Below are 21825 nucleotides of genomic sequence, written 5' to 3'. Positions count from 1 at the left end.
GAAGCCCATATTTTCAGGTACCTGTTATTTAACAGACTTTGCATTTACTTTAGGGAAACTCTGACTGTTGCCCATGTTTTGTATTCCAGATATTGTCATGGAGCTTTATCAAAGGAAGCCTCATGCCACAGAACAGAAAGTGCTGGTGGTTTTATGGCACCTCTTAGGGAACATGACACATAGTGGCTCCCTGCCTGGAGCTGGTGGAAATATACGAACAGCCACAGCGAAACTGTCAAAAGCACTTTTTGCACAAATGGGTCAGAATCTATTAAATCAGGCTGCATCTCAACCACCACATATCAAAAAAAGTTTAGAGGAATTACTCGATATGACAGTTTTAAATGAATTATGAGTTTTTGATGAAATAGTTAGGATGAACGGTTTACATGATGACAGATGAAATCTTTTTAAAGCTACGTGTTGTATTTTGAGTGCCTGCATTTCATGTCCAGTAAATTAAGTCAGTGGCTATTTATAGCCCACCTGTGAGTACAGATATGTTCTTTCAACTATCACATGAAAATCTAAAATAATTAATATAAACTAACAGACATGAAATCCATGGCACCAGGAATTGAATTACATTTTAAATGTTTTTGGGAAAAAATCCTGCTCATTTGCACTATTCTATAGAAACTGCAATTTGTGACCCCATATGTACAATTAGATTTGTAATTAAAAAATATACTTTTTATTATATAATCATGTTCTTCTATGTCTCATTACTCTGCTTTGTTTTGTCAAGTGAAAAAAAGTAATTTAACTATGTTTTCACAAAATAAGTTTTGTGTGCTGTTTGTGAAGAACATGTTTCTGAATCAGTCTGATAATATGATTATGCAGTATTAGCTTGCTATTGCTGCTGTGTTACTATGATATATTTGCAAAACGTTTGGGTTTAATCATCTGCACAATTGTGAAATTTAACAAGCTATAATAAAGCATGATGACCAAAGCTTAGAAAACATTAAACATTTGGATGCACGGTTAAGAAATATGTTGAATGTAACTATCTTATTTTTGTGTGCAAACACTAAATTTTTAATTTGTGTACGTCTGTCCATTTATAAAGGTGTTATTTTGCTGCCCAGTTGTATAATTCTCAGAAATAGTGCCAGGTCTTCTATAGTTTTTCTCAGAATTCTTGGGCTTACAAGTACTGTATGCATCTTAAAGAAGAAAAGGAATGTTATAAAATAAAAGAATTTATTTCTGTAGATGTGTGACAGGTGTCCTATTTTCTAACTCTCACGTATGTTAAAATGAAAACAATGATCTGTTCTTTTATCTCCCCTGCTCTATCACTGGTAACTTAAGAGTAGACCTGAGCTATCATTCCTGATTTACAGGAAGTTAACAACATATCCTGAGGGAGTCTAGTCCTCTTTCCTGGTCTCCAAGAGCTAGGTTAGATCCATTTTTAAGGTTATCGGATTCTCTGGTACCTGTTATTATTTCATATGTCAGTGAGTTTCCAGTCTTTTTGGCTGCCTCTCAGGAGGGGGCCTGCTATGGAAGGAACCCAGGATCTTCAGATAGTAAGTGTGTAGTGTACAGTACAGCCCCAGCCACTCTTTGCCTATTTCTAAAATAGTACCTTTTGTATGTATCTATGAGTTTTGCGGAAACAAAAATTTGGTACTATTTGAAGGTAAGTGAAAGGACAGTGAAAATTTTCATTACTTTACAATTATATAGACCTTATATTTTCTTCTAGGTAAACTATAGGCCTGTAGTTTAGGTTTGTAATTGACATACTTTTTCTCAGAGTTAGAAAATAAATATTTTAAAGAAACTCTGATGATAAAACTTCTGGATTCAAAATACAGGTTTATATTAATTCTGTAACTAATATTATATTCAAATAATTATATTTTGTATAAGCAAAGGGATATTTATTGCATATATATTTATAGAGTACAACTTGATGCTTTCCTTTAAGTACATTATAGGATGATAACACATATGTAATATTTCTTTGTGAGAACACTTAAAGCCTCTTAAACTGTTTGTAAATATATACTTTTTTTTTTGGTTTTTTGAGACAAGGTCTCTCTGTGTTAGCCTTGGCTAACTTGGACTCACTTTGTAGACCCGGCTGGCCTCGAACTCACAGCGATCCGTCTGCCTCCCGAGTGCTGGGATTATAGGCATGCGCCACCACGCCCAGCTTATTATTAATTATTATGATATACAACAGATGTACAGGACTTATTTCAAGTGAAACAGTATTCTTTACTATATTCCCCAATGAACCCTGCTAACCCCCACTTCCTTGAGTCAACCATTTTAGGCTATACATTAGATCATTTTAAATTACACATTCTGTTATGTCTGTGTGTATGCCTGGTTTATGTTGCTTAGCATAATGTTCTCTTAAGTACAAGCCAAAGAATGCCAATTCACACGACAGAGTTTCCTTTTATGCCTGAAGAATATTCCTTACGTATATACTAAATTTCTTGGTCCATTGAAAGAGACTTAGATGGTTGTCTTAGTCAGGGTTATTATTGCTGTGATTAAACACCATAGCCAAAAGTAAGTTGGGGAGGAAAGAGTTTATTTGGCTTACACTTCGACATCCTAATCCATCACTCTAAGAAGTCAGGACCCAATCAGGGTTGGAACCTGGAGGCAGAGACTGATGCAAAGGCCATGGAGGAATGCTGCTTACTGGCTTGTAACTCCATGGCTTACTCAACCTATTATCTGTCCATCTCTCTCCTCCACTCCCCTCCCCTCCCTCACCACCTCTCCCCCCCCCCCCCACACACACACACACCACCCATGGTGGTGGGCTGGGCAATCACTAGTTAAGAAAATTACTTATGGGACTGCATACAGCCTGATCTTGTGGAGACATTTTCTATTGACTGGTTGATTTTTCTTCTTGTTTTCAACATAGGCTTTCTGTGTAGTCCTGGCTGTTCTGGACTTGTTTTGTAGACCAGGTTAACCTTAAATTCATAGAGATCTGCTTGCCTCTGCTTCTCCAAGTGCTGGAATTTAGGCACATGCCTCCATGCATAGAGTGTCCGCCCCACCCCAAGGGAGCCCTGGGTTTTAAGCCAAGGGTATGTAAATTGCAGGAGTCAAACCCAGGATACCTCCTGGGGCTTGCCTCTGGGATACATCCAGGGCAGCTTTGATATGTGTTTCTTCAAAGAGCCAGCTTTTGACACCTTTTGGCCTAAAGTCTGTGAGGTTTGCTTTGAAATGTCTCTGCAAGGAACTAGCCTTGTGACACATTGGTCTAGGGTTTTGTCCACTGTTGCCAGCAAGGGATACACTCACCTGTTTCCAAGCTGTAAGCTTACCAGGAGGGGGCATGTCCTCTACCTACAGACAAAGGCCCACAATTTTTTATTTTATCTGTTTGGGCATTTTGCCTATGTCTAAGCACTAACTACATGTGGTCATAAAGGTCAGGAAGGACATCAAATCCCCTGGAACTGGAGTTATAGATGGCTGTTAGCTGCTGTATGTGTGCTGGGGACTGAACTCAGGCTCTTTGCAAGAACAAGTGCTCTTAAATGTCAAGCCATCTCTCCAGCTCCACTTTAACAAGATTTTTGAGATGGCTCAGAAGTTAAGGGCACTGGCTGCTCTTCCAAAGGTCCTGAGTTCAATTCCCAGCAACCACATGGTGGCTCACAGCCATCTGGAGTGAGATCTGGTACCCTCTTCTGGTGTGCAGGCAGAATGCTGTATACAAAATAAATCTTTTAAAAAAAAAATGAAAACTTGGAAATGGAAAAAAAAAAAAAAAGAAAAGAAAAAGAAATGGCTGAACTTGGAGCATCATGCTAAGAGAAGTAAGCCAGACTGAAAAAGGAAAATACAGCATGATCTCACACTACAGAACAAAAAACAAAACAAAACAAAACAGCCCGAAGATGCAATAATAGAGAATAAAGCAGAGTGGAATTGCAGTTAGGAAAACAGAGGCTATGATAGGACCGAAAATATGAGTTAGTAGATACATATCAGGAGTACATGGAGATAGCTAACTTGCAACAGAAGGGCTGTAGTTAATAGTCCTGTGTTAAATAGTCTATTAAAAGTATTTGGGGTCCCTGTTGAATGAATATACTTAACTTGCTTCTGCCCTATATGTACACAGACACCAAGGGAACCCATGTAAAATGATGGATATGTTAATTTGCCATAGAACCACTTTACTATCTATGAATCTCATGATATGCTTGGAAAGGAAAGAAAACATGAAAGAAAGAGAAAGAATAGGTCTTTGGAATGCAGAGATCACAGGACTTTGACGTCATAGGGCAGTACTGTGTTTTGAAAGCATAAAAAAGAAACCTGGTATTGAATAGTCCCCAAAGATCCATTTTGGCTTTTTACCAGTCTAGATCTTCAAAAGAAGTAGATGGAATACCAAAATGAGGATTTGAGAAGTTAGTGCTTGCAAAGGCAGGCTCTACGGAAACCTGGGATGTGAGCGCAGTAGCAGCTGATACGGAAAGAAACACTTTGATCAGACCTAAGAGCCCTAAACAGAGAAGGGGAAATGAATTCCCCAGCTTCACTCCTTCATGCCATGCAGACAAGGACAAGTGGCCAGATCCAACAGGAGCAAGGGAATTTACTGACAAGTGTGTAAGGGTTATTCTCCAGAGAGACACAATGGCTGATGTAGACTTGATCAGGAAGAGTAAATATATTCGGTATTAAATAACCCCTTTCCTGTTTAGATCTCTTTGTTCTTAGCTTCTAAAATCAGTTGACTTTAAACACGTACAGATGCCAGTAGACCTACGACCTGTGAGTTGCAGAAAACCCCTTTCACAGGGGTTGCCTAAGAACATCTGAAAGCACAGATATTTGCATTAAGATTCATAACAATAGCAAAATTACAGTTATGAAGCAGCAACATGAGGAACTGTATCAAAGGATTACAGCATTAGGAAAGTTGAGAACCACGAGATCATGAATCACAGTATTTTGGTCTAACACTTTTTCTTCGTAATGCTTAGAATTTTGATAGACTATTTTTAGGTAAACAATGAATGGCTCAATCAGTCTTTAAAATGGTTTCCTTTTTGTTGTTGCTTTTGTTTTTTGTTTGTTTGGTTTGGTTTGGTTTTTCAAGACAGAGTTTTTCTGTGTAGCCTTGGCTGTCCTGGACTCACTTTGTAGACCAGGCTGGCCTTGAACTCACAGCGATCTGCCTGCCTCTGCCTCTGCCGCCTGAGTGCTGGGATTAAAGGCGTGCACCACCACCACCGCCCGGCTCTTTTTTGGTTTTTTGAGACAGGGTTTCTCTGTGTAGCCTTGGCTGTTCTGGACTCAATTTGTAGACCAGGCTGGCCTTGAACTTGCAGCCATCTGCCTGCCTCTGCCTCTGCTGGGATTAAAGGCATGCACCACCAAGCCCAGCTTCTTGTTGCTACTCTTTTGAGTCTCCTGTAACCTAGGCTCACCTCAATCTCATGTAGTTGGACATTACCTCAAACTTCTGATCTTTTTCTGCTACTCCCAAGTGTGATTATAAGCACGCACCATGATGCCTGAGTAATTTATGTTTTCAGTGGTGAGGAACACATTTTAGGCAAATCACAAGGAATACTTAAGCACTCTAGAGCTGTGAATTAAGGGGAGTCTGGAGGAAGACAAAATAGTGAGAAAGTTGGTGTGATTATTAAAGACTGCCCTCTTCTGGGCACAGGAACTGCAAGCATGTGGTCCAAGTACAACCACTCAGGCAAACAGACAAATAAAAATAAATACACCTTAAAAAAAAATGCCCCCTCGTCTGCCCCTTCTGATGGAATACATTTAAAAGCTGCTGATCCGATAGAGACTCCAAAAACTGCTCAAAGAAGAAGCAAAGGAAAAACTGACCATTCAATGGAAATGAAATGCCCAATCTAGGGAGGAGTTGTTTATTTGGGAGCAGAGAAGCAGTTGAGGTGATTTATAGCTAACATAGTTACAACCATCTTAAAAAACAAAATCTGGACACCAATTTTAGAGGGAAGGGCTAAAAGGCAGTTGTGATTTTATTGAGCCCCAGACAGGAGATTGGTGAGTGATAATGTAAGCAGTTGCTCATTCAATTGTTATAGTCTTACCCGGACAAGGTTGGATTTTAAAAGGGTGTTTAAAGGTAGGGACTAGGGTACAGACAACTGAAGAGGGCTGCTAAGATCGTCAACAGAAAGCTGCCTCTCTTTTTCCCTGAGGAAAACTTTATAGCATAGGTTTCTCAGCCTCGAATTAGCCCAAAGTGTCTTGAGGTTTGGAGGTTTTAGGCTGAATTTCTGGCTACTTCATGAAAAACTTTTATGGTTAAAGCTTGGGACGTTAGGAAAGGAATAACAATATTTTACATGTTTTCTTGGAAACTGAAGGTAGGCAGCATAACTCCCGCCTGTGAGCCAAGAGCGGCGGGCGACTGCTGCTGACCACAGAGGGCGGGGCCTATGTCGCGCTCACCACGTGACTGCTCCGCTTTGCGCATGCGCGGTGTGTGCCTGAAGAGGCAGAGGCGGCGGCGGCGGCGGCGGCGGCGGTGGCGGCAGCTGAGGTAGCTCCGTGGACTGAGGCGTTGGGAGACCCATCTTTGGCGAGCTTAGCCCAGGCTTCGGCTCATGGCACCCGGCAACGTCCATCGTGAGTTAGCTGGTGCGGTCGCCCTGAGGCGGGCGGCAGGGGAGGCGGCGAGACGCGAGGGGCCTGCTCCGCCTCAGGCCGCAGCGGGCGGCGGCCTCGCCCGCTCGTCGGGCTCCAGGCCTGGCGTGCGCCTGGCGCCGGGCCGCGCCTTTCCGTCCCGGTCCCCACCTGTTGGGAAGAGCAGGGCTGGGGGCCGCGCCTCGAGCCGCGCTTCTCCTGAGCGGTGCGGCGGCATGGGCGAGGAGGGAGCTTCCGCCTGGCTCTGCGAACCCGCTCGGGGTTGAGGCTGAGTTCCCTGCTCTCCTGGATCTGAGAAGCAGCGTGGCTGGGACGACGGGAAGTGGAAGGGCTCGGAGGGCCGAAGCATTAGCCATTGCAAAACTGGTAGCGCAAGAGAGCATTTGCGGAGGGGTGGGGGTGGGGGCGGCGCATGGAAGAGCCTAGTAGAATCTTTTTAAAACAATCTACTTACATAGATTTTTTTTTTTTTTTTTACCTTTCCTGATCAGGAGCCCGTACTGTCTTAAAGTTAATATTTACTACTGGAAACACACACTACTGTTTAAGGTATTATTAGGTAATGATGCAGTCAGCCTGTAGCTTTATACCGATTCACATGTCCCCTTTTGGTTTGGTATGGATAAGGTTCAAGAACTTAACACTAGAAAACTAAACTAATCTGTTCTGAAATATTTCCAAAATTTTCAGCTGCTAGGAAGGGTCACGCCAAGAATGTGCGTTTCGTACCCAAGAAAATACGAAGTTCTGTGAGGTTGGGATTTAAGGCAGCCTTTTAGGCCTTTTGAGAAAAATAAGCAACAGCTGTTAAGTCCCTAACCCCTCTCATGTTTATCATCTCATTCTAGAGTTAAAAATTTGGCAGCTAGTGCCTTTAGGTGTTGTGCCATCTCACAGGACCCCCATTTTTTTTTTTTTAAGACTCAGTATTTAGTACTATTTGTATCTTAGAGTTGAATTGAGAAAAAAAGACTTTGTATGTCGTTATAACATTTGGATTTGTGTTATTTTAAAAGAGCAGAATCTTCTGTTGTATGTTAAGAGTTCTGTGTAAGACCTAAGCTCTGAAGAGTATGCAGACGTTGTAAATATATAGTTTCTGGGACATAATTGTTTAAAATGAGGAAACAAGATTTGTCTGTGAACATCCTACTTAGTCTCTAAAAACCGGTTGCCAAAACCACTTGCTATAATAACCTCTTTTCTTCTCACAGCCTAGGTATTCAGATGACTCATCTGTGGCTGAGACATGGAGTAATTTGTGGATTGTAAAGGCAGCTAGCTAGTTAACTAATGACTTCAGCTTAAGTATATTACCTACTTGGTTATGGTAACAGTCAATGAATGATGTATAGTGTTTTATGTACCTCTTTGGTAATAGGAGGTATGTAAAGCATCAGAAAAAAGTTATTAGGTCTAATGTACCACATTTAATGAATTTACATCATTTACATCATTATTTTTTTTTAAATAGCATACTGACTGTTATGGAAGTGTTTAATTGGCCCCAAATAAAAATTAGTGTTAATTTTCAATATAGAAGAACTGTTTCCATGTAATATATACTTAGTTTTTTTTTACCTCACATATTTAAGTCTGCCATGCTTATTATAATTTTATAAGGAAATGTCATAGTTTAAGAAAATATACAGTAGTGTGAACTGTGAAAAGGAAGAATTTTGTTAGTTTGAGGAATAGTATATTGCCAAGACTCACACAGGAAAAGTTTAATGAGCTCCTGAAATGGTGATAAGGAAGAATATTGTATAAAGGTTTAGGATTGAATATGTTATTTGTTCAAGGGTTTCTAGAGATACAACATTGAGCAAAACAAAGTCCCTTTTCCCTAAATTTCATAATCTAGTAAGAGTTGCTTATCTAGTAGTTGCAGTGTTGTTTTTTTTTTACTGAACCCAAAATAGAAAGTGAGTGTGTGTGTGTGTGTGTGTGTGTGTGTGTGTATGATTTGAATTGTATGTATATCTCAGCATATGCCCTTACCTTTTCCTGTGTGTGTGTATGTACATGTCTGTATGGTGGTATGTTCATGTCACTGCACATGACTATGGAGGCCAGATGTGTGGGATACCCCTGGATGGAGTTCCAGGAAGTTATGAATAGCCACCAGGAAAACAGCAGATACTGTAAACAATTGAGCCATCTCTCTAACTCCAGTACAGTTTCTTTTATATAGCTCAATCTGGCTGGAATTTATTTAACAGTCTAGTCACCCTGGGTACTGAGACTATAGTTGATTATGTTTTTCAGCCAGGGCCTTCCTGTGTAACCCAGTGTAGAGCTCTTGCTCATCCTACATCTCTTTCCAAAGGCTGAGGTTAGAGGTTTGTGATGCCATACCCGCCTGACTAGGATGTTTTCTGTTTCTGTTTTTCTATATAAAAAAGCAAAAGCCAGCTTAAAGTAGTCTTTAGTTTGAAAAAACACTGGTGTATAGGAGAGATGATAATTATTACAATAGCAATGTGTATGAAGAGATAATTTTTCTAATATTTTATGTATATAAATGTTTTTGCTTGCATGCTTTTCTTTCTTCTTTCCTTCCTTTCTTTCTCTACAATTGTGCTTAGTGCCTTTAGAAATCAGAAGAGGGTGTAAGGTGCCCTTGAACTGGAGTTGCAGGTGGTTGTAAGACATGTGAGTGCCGGGAACAAAAACCAAGTTATCTGGAAGAGTAGCCATTGCTCTTAACTGCTGAGCCATCTCTCCAGCCCAAGAAATTCAGTTTTAAAGATTTTCATTTTCATTTTAACATTATCTGGGTGTGTTAGTGTGCACTTGGGCGATCTTGGAGGCCAGAAGAGGATATCAGCCCCTGAAGCTGCAGTTAGGTGGTTTTGAGCCACTCAGCATGGGTACTGGGAACTGAACTACGCATTCTTTGGAAGAACAGCACTCTTATTTTTTCTTTTTTGAGACAAGTTTCTCTGTGTAGCCTTGACTGTCCTGGACTTACTTTGTAGACTAGGCTGGCCTCTAACTCACGAAGACCCACCTGTCTCTGCCTCCCAAATGCTGGGATTACAGGCGTGTGCCACCATGCACTGCTCAAGAACACCACTCTTAACTACTGAGCCACCTCTGTAAACCAGAAAGGGAGGTAAATGTTATAGTAAGGTATAAAATTGTATGATTGTTTTGTAGATGAAGTTAGATTAAGTAACTATTACAAAATTGATTAAATAAATGAGGCTCTGCTGGTTTAGTTCTGTTGGCCTCTAACATTATCAGAGTAGCATGCCAAGTTTTAGTATGGAAGACTTAAGGACTCTGGCATTATTTAACATTCAGTGAATTTTGTGTATACTGGGCCTCTATAAACAGTTATATTTTGACAGATCTTATTTTTACCTTTTAAGAAATGTAATTTTAGCTGTGTGTAGTGCCCACACCTTTAACCCCTGGTCTGGGGAAGCTGAAGCAAGAGTATCCAAATTTGAGGCGATCTGGCTTACATAGTGAGTTCCAGGCTAGCCAGGGATATACAGTGGAACTCTGTCTGAAAGAAAACAATGAATTTTGTAATCTTGTAGGGAACTTCAACATTGAACAAATTTGGGCTCAAAAGAACAGGACAGAGTACTGTGGAGTTGTCTCATTAGCCATTACCTAACTGATTTGAAAGTATAGGAACGTTTTTTAGGAAGTGATGTTTAAATTGTCCCAGAAGAATGAATAGGCTGTTAATAATTTGAAAGCAGTGAGGGATTGTGGAGCAAAAAGTTTTGTGTTAGCATGGGGTTGAATTATAGATCTTAATATAAACTTGACAAGTTATTTAATGTTAAAAAAAATACTAGTATTTCCATCCTTAAAAACAGGAAAGTGGTATTTAACAAAGAATTTGTTTGGGAAGTCAAGTCTTTTATATTTTACTATTACTTATATTTTAAATGTTTAGTGGAAGTAAGCAAATACACATTTATTTGTTTGTTTGGTTTTGGTTTTTTTTTGAGACAGGGTTTCTCTATGTAGCTCTGGCTGTCCAGGAACTTGCTCTGTAGACCGAGAACTCAAAGAGATTTGCTTTCCTCTGCTTCCTCAGTGCTTGGATTAAAGGCATGTGCCACCACTGCCCGGCTATGAATACACTTTTTTCTCTTTTTTTGGTTTTGTTTTTTGAGACAGGGTTTCTCTGTGTATCCTAGGCTGTCCTGGACTTGCTTTGTAGACCATGCTGGCCTTGAACTTACAGCGATCCACCTGCCTCTGCTTTCTGAGCACTGGGATTACAGGCGTGTGCTACCTCTCACAGATGAATACACTTTTAAAAAGAAGCTAAGTAGATAATTTGGAAAGCAAAACTCTGTGCATGTGTTTGTGTACGCTCTAAAAGCAAAATTCTTTAAAATATAAGTAGGAGGAATTACCTAGATTATGAATTGTTGAATTGCCCTTTGATAGAAGCTGAGATCCTTCTATATCCATTGTGACCAGGAGATGACAGGTGACTTTAAAGTGTGATCTTGATAGTGGTGGGGGAGTGGGGAAAAGAAATCACACTTGATTACTTATGGTCTTAATACATTGTGAGAACACATGGAAACAAATATGGTAATGTATTTCAGCCTTTGTATAAAGGTGTTGTAAAGATACATAAGCATGGTGGTAAATGCCAGTGATGCTGGTACTTGGCAGTCTGAGGGAGAAGCAAGCATATCTTGAAGCCAACCTTGGCTTATGCAAGGAGATGGTGTCTCAAAACAACTATCAAAGTGAGGAATCAAATTAAAAGTGAGATTATCTCCTTTTGTTTCATTGTTCCCAGAATTCAGATTTATTTGGTTGTATTTTTATTAAAAAGCAAAACTCCACATTCTTGGACCAGTGAAATGGTTCAGAAGATAAAAGACACATGATATTAAGCCTGACAATTTGAATTCAGTTCCCAGAACCCTTATGTTGGAAAGAGAGAAACAGCGTCCAAAAATTGTCCTCTGACCTCCACGTTGATGAAGTGACATGTACATACATATGAATTAATAATGTAATTAAAAATTATTTCTTAATTGTGTTGTTTTGATAATTTTTTGTTGAGTTGTATTAACTATCAATCCCTTATTAGATATAAGACATGTAATATTTTCTCCTGTTATGTAGGTTGTCTTTTTTTTTTTTTTAAGATTTATTTATTTATTATGCATACAGTGTTCTGCTGCATGTACATGTGCATGCCAGAAGAGGCACCAGATCACATAGATGGTTTGAGCCACCATGTAGTTGCTCAAAATTGAACTCAGGACCTTTGGAAGAGCATTCAGTGCTCTTAACCTCTGAGCCATCTCTCCAGCCCTAGGTTGTCCTTTGACTCTGTTAGTTTTGTTTTACTTTTGGTTGTTATCGAGATAGGGTTTCTCTGTGTAGCCTTGGCCATCCTGGACTCGCTTTGTAGACCAGGCTGGCCCCGAACTCACAGCGATCCGCCTGCCTCTGCCTCCTGAGTGCTGGGATTAAAGGTGTGCACCACCATGCCCGGCTTGTTTAACTTTTTAAAGAGAGTGCCTAGCTTATCTTCCTTGAACCTCCAGGGTGCCAGAGTACTGAGTTACTTGTTTGTCCTTCCTTTTAAAAGGTGTTTTGTACCATTTGCTCCTTTGTTAGATGTGGTTGAGAGTAAATATTTGATAGTAGTTAATGAACACATTGGAAAGAATGTGTTGGAATAACTTGGGAGACTGGAGAGAGTTCTTTGTGAGGACCGTAGTTCAGCTTCCGTCACCCAAGTTAGGTGGCTCACAACCACCTGCAGCTCCAGCTTCAAGGAAGCCAACGTCCTTTTCTGGACACAGTTGGCACCTCACTCACATGGGCACAATCCCTCCCCCATTATTAAAAGTAAAAGTCCTAAAAGTTGCGCTAATTGATATAAATTATTTTCTCAACAAAATTGGTGTGAGTGATGTAGTGTTTTGTTTATCTGCAATTACTTAACTGAATTAGGGGAGAAATTATATAATTTTGATATTTTAGAGAAAATGGGATACCTTGCTGCTTTTTAAATTTCTTTTTCTGGTTTCATGACAGCTTTTGTAGAAATCTGGGTTTTACTGTAATTTACAAAGACAGTTTTAAGTTTTAGTGCCCCATAAAAGCCAACAAATAAGTATTTAAAAGAGATTTCCTTGGTTCACACCCCAGTGATCCTGGAGCATATAATAGGGCTAATCAGGCCTGGAGAGATGGCTCAGAGGTTAAGAGCACTGTCTGCTCTTCTGGAGGTCATGAGTTCAATTCCCAGCAACCACATGATGGCTCACAACCATCTATAATGTGATCTGATACCCTCCTCTGGCCTGAAGGTGTACACGCAGGCAGAACTCTGTATACATAATAATAAATAAATAAATCTTAGAAAAAAATAGGGCTAATCAAATTGTACTTTAACTATTTTCTCTAAATAATTCAAAGGAAGAAAAAGTTACTCGTGTGAGTTAGAGAGATAGTTAAGAGGGTCAGCTGCTCTTGTAAAGGAGCCAGTTTTGGTTCCTAGCACCCATATTCAGTGGCTCAGTTGTCTGAAACCAGTGTCAGACTATTCAGTGCCCTTTCTGGTCTCAGACACCTGCATGCATATGGTGCATATACATATATTCTGATACATACCTGTGTAAAAATATGGTCAAGTACTGATTAGAACTTTTGGATCAACAGAAAAAAATATAGATCTGCTATTCCTCTTACTTTATTTCCTTATAAAATTGTCACTTTGTTCAAAGCAGCATTTTACCTAATTCTGTTTAAGGGATTAAGAGGCCATAAATGCTGTAGAGTTCTGTAAAGATTTTGCTTTTCTGATTTAAAAAGGACAGTATTAGCTAGTATACTTCTGCCATTCATTTTATTCTTGTTCAAATTTGACCGTTTCTTTAAACAACTTCTCTATGAAATAGTCAATCACGATTAGCCAAAAAAAATTAAATGACAATTGCAAGTTTCTAACACAGTGATTCTCAACCCTCCTATTTCTGTGATCATTTAATATAGTTCTTCATGTTATAGTGACACTCAACCATAAAACCATATTTTCAATGCTATTTCATAACTGTTTTTGCTAGTGTATATCTAGACTATGGTCTCCCAGACCATATGTGTCTGGAGATAGCTATGAATGCAGGTTAACACAAAATAGTAGACTTACTCAAAACATTGTGTGACTTAAATTGGGGGAAGTGTTAACTCAGTTGTGCAGTTCTCTGGCATTGTCTTTGTGGATAATAATGGACTGTTACAAGATCAAAAGATTGGGCAGACTTGAACTTTATCAGGTGTGTTGGGCCTTGTGGAACATGCTTATAATTTCAGGTACTTGGAAGACAGGAAAACTGATAGTTATTATCAGTAGAATTTCTGGGTTTTGTAGACAGATAAATCAATAAAATGTACTGATTGTCCTCTTATGTTTTTAGTAGGCAGACAGGGCTTTATAAAGTGTGGAGTTGGAGAGATGGGTCATTGTTTGAAAGCACTTGCTGCTCTCAGAGAAGATCCAGATTTAGTTCCTGGCCCCTACTTGGTAGCTCATAATTATTTGTAATTCCAGTTCTAGGGGATCCAGCATTCTGACCTTGGAGACTAGGCATGCACGTGGTATACATACATGCCTGCAGGCACAAAAAAAAAAAACCAAAAAAAAAAACCCAAAAAAAACCAAAAAAAAAAACCTAAAGTAAAAAAAAGGGGGGGTTGGCCATAACAAATACATTTATAGCATTTGGAAACTGTTTTTCTTTTGTGTGTGTGTGTGTTTCTGCAGATCATTAACTGAAGACCAAATAAATAGCTATGCAAAATTCTCACATGGATGAGTACAGAAACTCTGATAATGTCAGCACAGGCAACAGTACAGAGGTAGTAGTAGTAGAGCATCCAGATTTTAGTACTGAGATTATGAACGTTACGGAGATGGAACAGTCACCTGATGGCTCTCCCAGTGTGCATGCATCTACAGAAGAAAATGAAATGGCAAATGCTGTGGACCTTCCAGTGACAGAAGCAGAAGGAAACTTTCCTCCAGAGTTTGAAAAGTTTTGGAAAACAGTGGAAACTAATCCTCAGGATTTTACAGGCTGGGTATATTTGCTTCAGTACGTAGAACAGGAGGTTAGTAACTATTTAAATGGTGTATGTAAGAGGGACAGAATAATAAGCAGTATCAATTCAAGCCTTTCTGTTTTGTAATGAAAGTTAACCTCTTTAAATCTTTAGGTTAAAATTAATAATACTAGAAGCATATATTTTAGTTTTAAAAATGACATAGCATTTATGTATTGTGAAGAGTCAGAGGACACGGTGTTGAATGTTACATAATAATTGAAGTTTGTGTGTGGGCATGTGGGAGTGCAGTTCAGCGAGATGGAGCACGCTGGCCTGGCGCCGGCTAGAGCCTGGCTTTGATCCCCAGCTTGGAAAAAAAAATAAGCTACCCTGCTGTTTGACAAAGTTTAGTACTTACTCTTTCTTTAACAAAAACTTCTAGGATGCTTAAACATGTTTATTTTATTTTCATTAGAATCACTTGATGGCTGCCAGGAAAGCATTTGACAAATTTTTCATACACTACCCGTATTGCTATGGCTACTGGAAAAAGTATGCAGACCTTGAAAAGCGACATGACAACATTAAACAATCAGATGAGGTGCGTACATCAATGAATAAAGTTTTCTCTGTTAGGTACTGTAAGCCAATTAATAACAAAACAGATTCTTTTTTTCTGGCTGGCAGTACCTACCATTTGTGATCAAACATTTTTTATAGGGTATTTTATTTTCATTTGTCACTATTGTGGCATTTGTAGCTAATATTTTCTCTCTTTGTTGGCAGGTGCGTTAAACCTCTACAGTTTGTCAAGCTTTGCAGTGCAAGCCTCTGTATTACACTGCAGCTTAACAAGTAGGGCAGGGCTTTTCTCTCACATTTATTTCTCATTTTCCAAACAATATAGTTGGTTTGCTAGTCACATTTGCTACGTCTTATTGCATTTTTGGTCAGACGCTGTCATTGATGCTCTAATGGGTCTGTGCCCTATGGTCTGTAACCCAAAGCCTGCCCACACAACCCGGTCAGAATGCAGGGACTGCTGCGCTTTGAAGATCAAGACTCTGCACGTGGGGATCAGAACATTGCCATGTTCTATCCAACCTCCACCCAAATGGTAATGGTAGATTATTTAAACAAAATTCCAGTACTTAGTATTTCTAAGGTTCACCGGATAACACAGTGTTGCCTCTCTTTTAAGAAATAATTAAATATTTGAGGTACAGTTTACTGTTTTCTTCTTAGGTTTATCGACGGGGACTTCAGGCAATACCTCTTAGTGTTGATCTTTGGATACATTATATAAACTTCTTAAAAGAAACACTGGACCCTGGTGATCCTGAGACAAACAGTACAATCAGAGGGTATGTTAAGTATTTGATACTTAATGTAGTTGAAGACTTAGATAAGTATTCAGATCTTGATTAGAGCACTGTTCATGAATGCTAAACTGGAAGTTAATATTTATTTGCTTTATTCCTATTATTTAAAAAAGTATACACAAAATAAACTTATGCTTGATTACTTAAGAAATACAGTCTTCCTCTTTTCCATACCCCCTTTACTTGTGTCTCTAGTTTTATCATCTTTGTGCTTGGTAAGCCAGTGGGACCAGAAGAAGGCATTGGATCCCTTGGAACTAGAGTCATAGAAAGTTGTGGGCTTCGATGTAGGTGCTGGGTATTGAACCTGAGTCTTCTGGAAGAGCAGCCTGTGCTTTTAACTGCTGAGCCGTCGCTCCGGTCCTGTGGTTAATGTCTAAATGTCTGTACCTCCAGATATTATATATTGTACATATTTAAGTGTGAATTTTGCATACTGTTCTTCAACTTGTTTTTTAGTAGGATGCTTTATAATTTCTCCCAATCATATGTTTTAATGAAAAAACAAAAACATATTGTTAAAGTCCTATATTTTATTTGACCAAACATTTATGTAGGACATAGTGTTGTGAAATGTCTCTGAACATGTATTTGTATCAATTTTTAACTCCAACAAATATACGAAAGTAGTCACTTTTCCATGGAGTTTTCACCTTTTTAAAAATATGGCTATAATAGGATTGGAAAGAAGGCTCAGCAATTAAGAACACTTACTGTTCTTGCTAAAGACCTGGGTTTGGTTCCTGGGTAGCTTGCAACCATCTGTAACTCCATTTCCTGGGATTCCAAGTCTCTTTTCTAGACTCTGCAAGCACCAGACATATAAAGAGTGTACACACACACACACACACACACACACACACACACACACACACACACACACACACACACACACACACACAAGTTACTCCTTGCCCTTGCTTATAATTTTATTGTATGAATTTTAGTGTTTGAGATTGAATCCATGGCCAAGTATGTTATAGCTATTCTTGCAGTAACAGAAATTAATCTATTTGTGTGTTTTTTAAAAATACATACCTCTACCCAGTTTTCTCAGTATACCCATAGGATAGGTTTCAGTAAATTTGTTTTTTGTGTGTATGTATTTTAGGCACTTTGAGTCTATAGGTACTTTTCATCATAGTCATCTATGTCTTTCTTCCCTGGGGTTAACTTCTTTCTTAGCCATATTTCTCATTTCTCTAATAAAAGACTTCTTGTATAGCTTTCAAAACTGGCCTGTTGATAATCTGTAAATCTTACCTTTTTCCCCCTTCACCCTCTTTGTTTAATCAAAACTAGATGACAGCATTCAGTACAGACTACAGAAGAGAAACAGCTGTCATCTAGTTTTGATATACAGTGTTTGCATTTCCTCCTCACCATAGTTCTAAGAAATATTTTTACCTTATTCAGAAGTTTCAGGCTTTGTTAATTGAAGTTTGTTTAAAAATTTATTTTATGTGGGCATATGCATGTCTGTGGAGGCCATAAAGGGATATTGGATCCTCTGTAATTTAGAGTTACAGATGATTGAGCCACCTTGTGGGTGCTGAGCATCAAACAGGGTTCTCTGAAAGGTCAGGCTGTGCTCTTCAGGCCATCTCTTGAAGCTGTATTTTTCCTCCCCTTTGGTTTTTTTTTTGAGACAGGGTTTCTCTGTGTAGCCTTGGCTGCCCTGACCTCACTCTGTAGACCAGGCTGGCCTTGAATTCACAGAGATCCTCCTCCCTCTGCCTCCCTGACTGCTGGGATTACAGGTGTGCACCACCATGCCCAGCCTAGCCTGTACTTTTAATTTTTAATATTTTTCTGTTATCACCTGGCTGCTATGTACACATTAATCCTTCCCTTTATTAAATAGTCCAGTCTTTCTGTGTGGATTTAAAATGCCTTCTTTATGTACATTACATTCTCACACCTTCACTTTTCTGTTTCTTGGGCACCAATCGGTTTTTGTTTGTTTTTTTGTTTTTTACAAATTCACATTTTTATTTTGTGTGAATAAGTTCTTGCTTGGATATATGTATGTATACCATGTCTCTTGATGTCTCTGCCAGGTGCTCAGGAAACTAATGTCTGAATTTCTTAAAATATTTTCAGGAAACATTTACTGCATTGCTCTCTTAAGAAAAAAACAAAACAATCAAAAAAGCACAGGGTTTCTCTGTGTAGCCCTGGCTGTCCTGGAACTCTCTTTGTAGACCAGGCTGGCCCTCAACTCACAGAGATCCACCTGCCTCTGTATCTCAAGTGCTGGGATTAAAGGCATGCGCCACCATGCCCAGCCACACTTGTAGGTTTTGTTTGTTTGGTTTTTATTTTTTCAAGAAAGGGTTTCTCTGTGTAGCCTTGGCTTTTCTGGACTCTCCCTGTAGACCAGGCTGGCCTAGAACTCGAAGCCATCCTCCTGCCTCTGCCCCCAAGTGCTGGGGTTAAGGGTGTATGCAACCATGCCTGCCTACTTGGAGTTTTTAATAGTATATAAAAATCAAATTTGAATTTTCTGTTCTCCCCAAATTAGAATTTTTTGATTGTGTTAAAATTGTGAGAAATTAGGAAGTGTGGTCTCTTTTGGGTAAAAGAGCCTAGTTGTTTTTTGTATTTTGGTTTTTACTTGAATTTTTTTAACATTTTAAAGTTTCTATGTCTATGTATTTTGGAAGAATAATATGCTGTAGGTCATTGTCCTTGTGGCAGCTAATTCACTTCTACCATGTGAGTCTAGGGGATTGAAGTCAGGTCCACAGGCTAGCTGTCAAGTGACTTGACTTGTTGGGCTAGGTTCCTGCCTTTCGTTGATTTTATGTGTTTATTTTTTACTGATTTTGAAACTGTGTACTATGTACTAAAAGGTGGGGGGGGGTTGTTGTTGTTTTCTTTTCACTTTTATATTGTGTATGAGAGAGTTCGTGTGTGTGTGTGTGTGTGTGTGTGTGTGTGTGTGTGTGAGAGAGAGAGAGAGAGAGAGAGAGAGAGAGAGAGAGAGAGAGAGAGAGAGAGAGAATATCCCAGAACTGAATTTTCAGGTGTTTTCCTCAGTCACTCAGAAATACCTTATTCTCTGAAGTGGGTTATCTCAGTTGAGCCCAGAGCATGCCACGTGGGTTATTCAAGCCAGCTGTCCTGCTCTGGGGATCCTTTGCCTCCGTTCCTAGTGCTGGAATTATGGCCAGGCCGCCATGCCCATCACCTAGTATTTACAAGAGTTCTGAGAATTTAAACTCCCATCCTAACTACATTTATGTAGTTATCACTTAACTTGCTGCCTGAGCCATCTCCCCAGTCTTAAAAGTTTTGTTCATCAAATCTAGTTATTAAACAGTAACCTTTTAAAAAAAGATTTATTTATACAGTATTTTATATACAGTATATTTGTTTAAGTATACAGTGTTTTGCCTGCACATATGCCAGCATACCAGAAGATGTCTCCAAATCTCATTATAGATGGTTGTGAGCCAACATGCGGGTGCTGGTACTTGAAACTAGGCCCTTTGGAAGAGCAGCCAGTGCTCTTACCCTCTGAGCCATCTTTTCAGCCTACCAAATTTCTCTTGGAATTAGATAATACTGTAAAATACTTACACAATAAACTATTAGACTTAAAAGGCGCTTTTGAGAGGTCTGAAGTCTACATATATGTCTCATTAGCTTATGACAGTTTAAGTCCCTTATTAGAGTCATTTTTGCTAGAGTATTCCTCTAATTGAGGTACAGTTTGTAATTCTTAAGTTTTGAGCCCGATGCCATGGTACATACTATAATCCTAGCACTCAGGGAGGCAGAAACTGATGGGTCTCTGTGAGTTCAAGGCCTGCTTGGTCTACAGAGTGAGTCCAGGACAGCCAAGCTATACAGAGAAACCTGATTCAACCCCCACCCCCAACCCCAACCCCCAGAAAAAAGAAAGAAGAAAAGAAAAAAATTTCTTCAGTTATGTTCTTCGCATTGAAAGGAATCTTTAACATGTTTTTCTTACTTTGAATTGTATCTAATTTCCACTGTAATTATATATAAGATAAGCTCAATCATCTTCTTCCTTTGTTTTTTCACTTATTTTCCTTTTAAGCAACTCGTCTATGATTCCATTTTTTAATCCATGTTTGCCAGGGAAGCAACTAAATATCATTTTGATTTCAGTATTACTTTCTGAATTTAGGATTAATATTTGAAAGTGGTTTATTTGGGAAAGATAACTTAAGAGCAATTTAATTTTTCAGAACTTTTGAGCATGCTGTTCTAGCTGCAGGAACGGATTTTCGATCTGACAAACTATGGGAAATGTATATAAACTGGGAAAATGAACAGGGAAATTTGAGAGAAGTTACAGCTATCTATGATCGTATCCTTGGTATTCCAACACAACTGTACAGTCACCATTTTCAGAGGTATGCTGAAAGATCTTTTCTTTGAAATATCTTGGATTATTTAGGTGCTTAATTCCCAATACTGATACTCAATATTGAATTAAAATTTATTTTGAAATGTTATATAGGCTCTTATTGGATGAAACTAATTTTCTAGAGAATCAAAATTTATGTAGTAATCTTGACATTTTCCTTGTGTCTTATGAAATGTTTAATATTTTATTCACTTTATATATAAAGTTTTCCTTGTTCATTTATATGTGAGATACTTCAGAGCAGTTGAAGAAATGAGAAAAATCAATATTAAAAAATGATTATTTGTAAAACTAAATATGATGCTTAGCAGATAGTGTTTTTTTATATTTTAATTTTTGAGATATAGTATGTTTCACATGCTGGCCTAGAATCTTTAATCGTTCTGCCTCAGCAACCAAGAATCTAAAATTATAGACACACACCTTATCATGTCTGGCTAATTTATTTTTACAAGTCAATGATTTACAAGATGTATCTTTCTGATATACACAAACATATACAGAACACAAAGATTTAGGGGTTAACTTCTTCCTGTCTCCATTTAAATTTTACACTGTGATTTTTCTGGTTCTAAGTCATAACTTCATAACTTTTCAAGAGAATTGTAACTATTAGAAAATTCTCTGTACTGTGGTTTCCATGTGTAGTTTTGGCTTCATTGTTTTTTTCTTTTGAGATATGGTCTTGCTAGGCAGCTCTAGGTGGCCTAGGAATCACTGTGTGGGACCAGTGTACCTTGACTTTCCATCTCTTCTTCCCTGTGCTTGTGTGCTGTGGTTGCGGGTATATGCCACCATGTGTAATTCTCTACCACAAGGTATCTCACTGATAAGAACCCAGAAAGAAGTCTGAATAAGTATGAGATTGTGTCTTTGCTGTTTTGGTTGGTTGGTTAAAATGTGTGTTTGTGTGTGTGTGTGTGTGTGTGAGTGAGTGAGAGAGAGAGAGAGAGAGAGAGAGAGAGAGAGAGAGAGAGAGAGAGAGAGAGAGAGAGAGGGAGGAGAGAGAGAACGAACATGTGTTTTGAGTTTTGTCTTTTGAGACTTGTTCATGTGACTCCAGCAGGCCTTGAACCTTCTAAGTGCTGAGATTACGTGTGTATATGTACCACCACATCCTGCTTTTTTGTATGTTTTGCTAATTGTTTTGAGTAATATTGTATATTGAAGAAAATTTTAAGTGCTATTCTAAATTTCACAGGTAAATTTTTTTGTTTTGTTTTGTTTTTCGAGACAAGGTCTCTGTGTTGCCTTGGCTGTCTTGGACTCTCTTTGTAGACCAGGCTGGCCTCGAACTCACATCGCTCCAACAGCCTCTGCCTCCCAAGTGCTGGG

General features: G+C 38.9%; 2 protein-coding genes across 10 annotated transcripts in view; both read left to right on the top strand.

Moving 5' to 3' along the window:
* TOGARAM1 (TOG array regulator of axonemal microtubules 1) overlaps positions 1 to 1220 on the top strand; it is a 62611-nt gene extending 61391 nt beyond the window's left edge. For both annotated transcript variants that reach the window (XM_084793711.1, XM_084793710.1), the window contains one exon: positions 90 to 1220. In XM_084793711.1, the coding sequence (XP_084649837.1) occupies positions 90 to 355 (266 nt within the window). In that variant the 3' untranslated portion in view covers positions 356 to 1220. The remainder of the gene's footprint in view (positions 1 to 89) is intronic.
* A 5265-nt stretch (positions 1221 to 6485) lies between these two features.
* The window catches only part of PRPF39 (pre-mRNA processing factor 39), a 28272-nt gene continuing 12932 nt past the window's right edge, over positions 6486 to 21825 (top strand). Inside the window, exons 1-5 of one of the 8 annotated variants that reach the window (XM_084793714.1) lie at positions 6486 to 6641; positions 14426 to 14772; positions 15182 to 15307; positions 15952 to 16070; positions 20309 to 20476. In XM_084793714.1, the coding sequence (XP_084649840.1) occupies positions 14455 to 14772; positions 15182 to 15307; positions 15952 to 16070; positions 20309 to 20476 (731 nt within the window). In that variant the 5' untranslated portion in view covers positions 6486 to 6641; positions 14426 to 14454. Of the gene's footprint in view, positions 6642 to 14309; positions 14773 to 15179; positions 15824 to 15951; positions 16071 to 20308; positions 20477 to 21825 lie in introns of those variants that run through there. The other 7 variants (XM_084793718.1, XM_084793719.1, XM_084793713.1 and 4 more) reach the window with 7 other exon arrangements.

This window comes from Acomys minous, assembly GCF_964271855.1.
Source record: "Acomys minous genome assembly, chromosome: 8".
Classification (NCBI taxonomy): Eukaryota; Metazoa; Chordata; class Mammalia; order Rodentia; family Muridae; genus Acomys; species Acomys minous.
The sequence above is the reverse complement of the archived record's forward strand: the minus strand, read 5'-3'. Positions and strand labels throughout refer to the sequence as shown.